This window comes from Panthera tigris, chromosome B4 (genome assembly GCF_018350195.1).
Source record: "Panthera tigris isolate Pti1 chromosome B4, P.tigris_Pti1_mat1.1, whole genome shotgun sequence".
NCBI lineage: Eukaryota > Metazoa > Chordata > Mammalia > Carnivora > Felidae > Panthera > Panthera tigris.
In genome coordinates this window covers 74284208-74290463 of record NC_056666.1, presented here as the reverse complement: position 1 = coordinate 74290463, position 6256 = coordinate 74284208, and the positions used below count along the sequence as shown (strand labels likewise).

Here is a 6256-nt window from a genome sequence, read left to right as displayed (position 1 = left end):
AAGTCTATGGGAACTTAGTGACTTCAAATCTCTAAATGACAAGTTTTTTACCCTTTGTGGTTTCCAGTTGCCTTTGACACGTTGATTAAGCTATGAACTCTCCAAGAAAAATGATCTCGTGCACACGTTTTCCTACAACATTTCAGAGATGCGCGGACACTCTGAAATATACCTACTGATTCCCCAGAGCTCCATGAACTCCTTGATAAATATATCTATCATAAAATTTTTCTGCTCAGAAAAATAATGCTTTTTAGGTGTAGACTAGAGTAGTGGGAAAATGTCTCATTATAATGTAAGATTTTGATTCCTGTCATATTTACTGAAGAGAATCAGGACACTATTGAATACATTCAACAGTTAGCCACAATGTTTCTGTTGCTTGGTCATGAAATTATGTATTTAATCCAAAAAGCAAGGGATTAGGGTATGCAGAAGACAAACCAGGTTTCAAGCTATTTAAGATTTGAAATTACTAGAGGCACATTTTATTTACAGCAGAACTGAAAGAGAATAGCCAAGCCTCACAGAGGCTGAGGCTTTCTGAGAATCTACATGATTTAAACAGGGCTGGTGAATTTGTTTACAACTTAACTGAACTAATCTCATTCTTAAAACAAACATACTCTACAGAATAAACAATACAGTGCTGTATTGTATTATATTTTCTTTCCTGTGGTCGTAGCATGCTAGGAAAGCAACAGGAGCATTGTGGCTAACTGTTGAATGTATTCAATAGTGTCCTGATTCTCTTCAGTAAATATGACATGAATCAAAATCTTACATTATAATGAGACATTTTCCCACCAGTCTAGTCTACAATAGCACACTTTGTTCATTGTGCTCCTGTGGTCATGGAATGTAGACTTCTCTCCCTTAACTCACCAGCACTATACTTTGAGCATTCAACATATGTGTATCAGCACAACTCTGCTCTCTCAGGATCTTCTCAGACATCATCGTGACTCATAGTTTCTTTTCGTTATAACCAAGGCTGTATCACATTTCCTGGTTTAAATTTTATTTCCATATATGTGATTATATTACTAACAATAATCATTAGGGACTTTGAGGGGTTCATTAAATAACACTGCTCTTCCCAACTGAGTCTGAATCATCTGAGAAATAAGACAAGTCTGAGATGGAAGCTAAAACATCATTTTTATTAATAACAAAGCAGACATTTGAGCATTTGGACTTCCTAATCCAGAAGCACAGAGTCAGACAGATAAAATTTCCTCTGTATTGGCAAGACTGTACAACCATAGAGTCTCCCCAAACAGGGTTAGAGCCTACCCTGGAGAAGGCCATTCATTCCCAAGGGGAAGGTGAGAGGAAAGGGATAGACAACACATGCTCCATTTCTCCTTCTAAAGTCACCAATCCAGTAAGCCACCCCCTATGGTATGGTGTAAATGAAGAAGAGAAAGGTCAGGAGTGTTATGCTATCACAATTTCACCCATGTGGAAGGAAATATCAGGAATATGGAAGAAGTTAATCCCTGCCCTACCCTACTCACGATAGTATCTAGCATTGTAACCATTAAGTCTATGGTTAACTATAGGGTGTGAAATATTGAAACAGTCCTACCTTCACCTTCATATTGGCTACTCCTCCAACACAAATCACTGCTCTATTGAGAGGCTCTTAGAACTTTTGAACAGTTCTATTTTGCTTGCAGATGGGTTCTAAAATGAATCAGAACAGTAAGTTAATCAATTCTGAAGCCACTCTAGACCCACAGTTGATAATGTATTCCCTATTCCTTTCTCCCTGCCAAATGATGTTCATCTACATTGTCCATCATAACTTAACAGAGGGTCTTCAATGAGATTAAATTATATCATTAAACTATAATACTAAGTCAGAGGTTCAAATGTCGTGACATGTGTGGACTATTTTATAAACTATTATTAATTTAAATGAGATTTCAGACCCTTGACTCTTTAAACAAGAAATTCAAGGCATCACCGGTGGTTATTTATCTTATATCTGTATACTTGGCATAAGAAAATCCCATGATCCTCTTCTAGTTTAACAAAGCAATCTCACAAGTATATGTGCCTTTCTGAAAACAGAGAGTTATCAGTTTAAATATTACCATGGCCATAATTAAGGTCACCAATAAAAATGATATTTTAGAAGTTCAAGGTTAGGTTTACAGCACATAGCAACAATTTCTTATATCCAGTCTCAGAAAATTCTTTGGTCAGAAATAACTTCAAGGACATGTTTTAAAATAATATGAGATTATCAGCAGCTAAAGGAGAATGCATGTTTTCTTATTTTCTTGCTGGTATTTCTTTAAGTAACAATTAAGAGAGCATGTGATTTTCAAGTCAAAGTGCAAAGATTCAGCTAGCACTGAGACAAAATTAAAAATCCTGAGAAGCAGGGTGTCTGGGTGGCTTAGTTAAGCATCCAACTCTTGATTTCAGCTCAGGTCATGACCCCAGGTTCATGAGATCAAGCCCTGTTTTGGGCTCTGCACTGAGCTAGGAGCCTGCTCAGGATTCTCCCTCTCTCTCTCTCTCTCTCTGCCTCTTCCCCCTCTTCCTCTCTCAACATAAATAAATACACATTTTTTAAAAAATCCTGAGAAGGTCAAAACATACACTATGAAAAAATCGGAGCAAATAGGGTTATTAACAAATGGAATATGTGACAGTTGAAGTGCAGTACACACGTAACTTAATATTATTATTTAAGTAAACATCACCTATGGTGTGAATATCAAAGAACTAACAAGGTCTTTACCACAACTTCTCTTCCAGAGTGGCCCATCAGGTCAGACCATCCTCCCTGGACCAGTTCTTCAAATACAATGAGATTTTCTCTATTATTTGCTGCAGTGATTCAGTGACAAACATCACCACCAGCCAAGCAACAGAATGAGGTGGGATATGATTTTCAAATTATTATCCTGTTTATTTATACCAATGCTTGATTCATTAACCCTGGTTGTTAACAGGGCACTAGATGCCAGGTATCACAGAGTATTCTTTCTGGGACTGTGAACCACAAATTAGAATTTATACTCCTATAGATCCTAGTGCTTTCTTAGGTTGAACTTCAGTTTCTTCTTGGACAAGTCCCAGGCTTGTCTGGAGCATAGCTCACTGACTTCTCTTGCCCAGATTCTGACTTCAGCCCCAATATGTCCACTGGGTCCGTGATTCCAAGCCATATCTTGGATTAAACATTGCTCTCTGACCTCCCTGCCTTTTCTGGGGCCTGAAGAGGAGAATATATAGGTACAAGTTCTAGAGGGGCATTCCAAAGTACAGATGATGGGAATGGCCCACTGCCTGACCTATCAGGAAATCACCTACCGAGAATACAAAGCTAAAAGGAGTGGCAGTAATTGGGTACATCTCTTCTAAAATTAAGATAGGCAACTTGAGATATGGAGAAAAAAATAAAGATATGGAGAAGAGAAGGGAGTCCACCCAGAGGTAGCTAAATGGCAAACACCCACACCAAATATGAGAAAGGGAGAGGGGGAAGAAAGAGTGAGAAGTAGAAGTGGAAAAGGGAGAGCAAAAGACTAACACAGGGGGTAGAGTGAGAGTGTATAGAAAAAGGAGTGGGAGAAAAGAAAATGAAGAGTAGTTGGCAGAACTTAAGGTTAAAAAGGAATATACTAACCAACTATAAGCATCTGAAAGTGGAAGGGATCTGATATCCTAACTCAAAGACAAGATGAAAAGTACAAGAGAGATTTAATATGAACATAATGACTTCCTAAAGTTTACAATAATGAGAAAAGAACATGAGTTTCTGAATTCTCATTCTCTGATGATAGAAAAAGAACAAGACTTATCCCAGAAGCCAAGGGACAAATCAAGATTTTCTGAAGGTCCATTCCAAAAAGGCTGAATTTGTGCCCTGCTCATAGTTTCCCTTGTCTCACAGTGATGGTTGCATACTTTCCACCCAATGGTGCAGAGCCCTAAGTTTCAACCCCAGTAGGAAAACTGTCTCCTATGAGGAAAGCACACAATAAAGAGTTCACAAGTATGCCCCATCTCCAGCATGCACAGCATGGGTGTTTGATGCAATAGTGGCAACCACTAGGAGAAGGAGTCTGGAAAGAGGATGGATGACTGGTAATCATGGCTGTTTCCAGAGGTATCCAAATTATTATCAGCTAAGGGACAATGCCAAAGGCTAGAATGTTATTGTTTTCTCTGAAACTTCAGTCATTTATCATTTTAAATATATACACTAAGACTAAGCATTTTTTTCTTCTAGAAAAATATGTCTTTAAACATTTCCCAAGTGCTTCCTAAATATGATCTTCTATAAGCTAATAGCCACAGTGTCTTCCTTCAAATACTCCATTCTTCAATTTCTTAAACCATTCCTCAGTTAGCCTGGGTTCCAAGCCCTACTGAGTTTTGCACCTTTGAATACATTTTTGTTAGTGGCTAATCCTTCAACATTTGGAGCCCTGTATAAGATGCAGTATTTCACTTGAGGCCTGACCAAACCAGAGTAAAGTATAACCATCACTTCCTCAATTTTTGATATTACAATTCCGTGTATGCAGCCTATAGTGACCTTGATATCTTCACTGCCCCATAACATGGCCACTTACATATTTTACTAAAGTTCTAAAATGTTTACTGCCGCTCGTTATTCCTTTATAGCTGGGTTTCTGGGCCCAAGTGAGTACCTTGCATTCCCCTACAACTATCTCACCTGTGCTTTTCCTGTCCTCCCTCCTCAAGCAGGCCGCAGATGGTGGACCTAAGGAATGGGAGCACAGTGACAGAGTTTATCCTCGTGGGCTTCGAGCAGAGCTCCTCTTCCACTCGGGCATTGCTCTTTGCCCTCTTCCTAGCCCTCTACAGCCTTGCCATGGCCATGAATGGCCTCATCATCTTCATCACCTGGACAGACCCCAGACTCAACAGCCCCATGTACTTCTTCCTTGGCCATCTGTCCTTCCTGGATGTCTGCTTCATCACCACCACCATCCCACAGATGCTAATCCACCTGGTGGTCAAGAACCACACTGTCTCCTTTGTCTCTTGCTTGACCCAGATGTACCTGGTCTTCTGTGTGGGTGTAGCCGAGTGCATCCTCTTGGCTTTTATGGCCTATGACCGTTACGTTGCTATCTGCCACCCACTCAATTACGCCCAAATCATGAGCCAGCATGTCTGTGTGAGGCTGGTGAGTACTGCCTGGTTCTTTGGGCTGATCAATGGCATCTTTCTTGAGTATATGTCATTCCGGAATCCCTTCTGCAGAGACAACCACATAGAAAACTTCTTCTGTGAGGCCCCCATAGTGATTGCCCTCTCTTGTGGAGACCCCCAGTTTAGCCTGAAAATGATCTTTGCCGATGCCATCGTGGTGCTGCTCAGCCCCATGGTGCTCATTGTTATCTCCTACGCCCGCATCCTGGCCTCCATCCTTGGCAGAACCTCCTCCTCAGGTCGGGGGAAGACCTTCTCTACTTGTGCCTCCCATCTGACTGTGGTCATCTTTTTCTATACCTCAGCCATGTTCTCTTACATGAATCCTCGCAGCACACACGGCCCTGACAAAGACAAGCCTTTCTCCCTTCTCTACACCATCATCACCCCCATGTGCAACCCCATCATCTATAGTTTTCGAAACAAGGAAATGAAGGGGGCCATGGTGAGGGCCCTTGGGAGGACCAGCCTGGCCCAGGCAGAATCTATCTAGTGGGAAGACTCCTGGAAGAGAGGTCTCCCCCCGCCCACCCAAGTCTTGACAATTGGGCAACTCTCCAATGCTGAGAGCCTCCAGGAAAGAGCATTCATAGCTTTCTTTCTACTAGCATCAGCCCTGGAAGATCCTGTTGATGTCTAATGCTCATCTGTCTGATTTCACTTCAAGCATTGTTTTCTCTTAGGCCTTCCTGAGGATAATTTAAGACTTTCATGTTTTTCTTCTATGTTGTCACATCTTTTAAAGGCATAAGTGCACTTAACTCCATTTAATTTTATTCGTACAGTACTTTTACATACTATTCCTAGCCTGAGTTTTGCATACACATTTAGGAGCAAACTTTTCTCTTTCAACTTATCATTGTAGTGTTCTTTTCTTTCTCACATTCCACTCTCATATCCTGAATCCACCCTCATCCACCCCACTCCTACATAAGAAAAAATAGGGGAAGAAGTTAAGAAAAAGGGAATTAGGGAGCAGTGTTGACATTAAGAAAAGTCAGAGAAAAGAAGAAAAAGAAAAACGAAGGATGATAAGCCTGAACCCCAT

The 6256-nt window shown here is 40.6% G+C and overlaps 1 protein-coding gene across 1 annotated transcript; it reads left to right on the top strand.

Moving 5' to 3' along the window:
* Window positions 1-2782: 2782 nt before the first annotated feature.
* On the top strand, window positions 2783-5779 carry LOC102956590 (olfactory receptor 10AD1). Its single transcript, XM_015539843.2, has 2 exons — window positions 2783-2897; window positions 4738-5779. The coding sequence occupies exons 1-2, from the start codon at window positions 2893-2895 to the stop codon at window positions 5699-5701; spliced, it is 969 nt and encodes a 322-aa protein (XP_015395329.2). The 5' UTR covers window positions 2783-2892; the 3' UTR covers window positions 5702-5779.
* The last annotated feature ends 477 nt before the right edge of the window (window positions 5780-6256 follow it).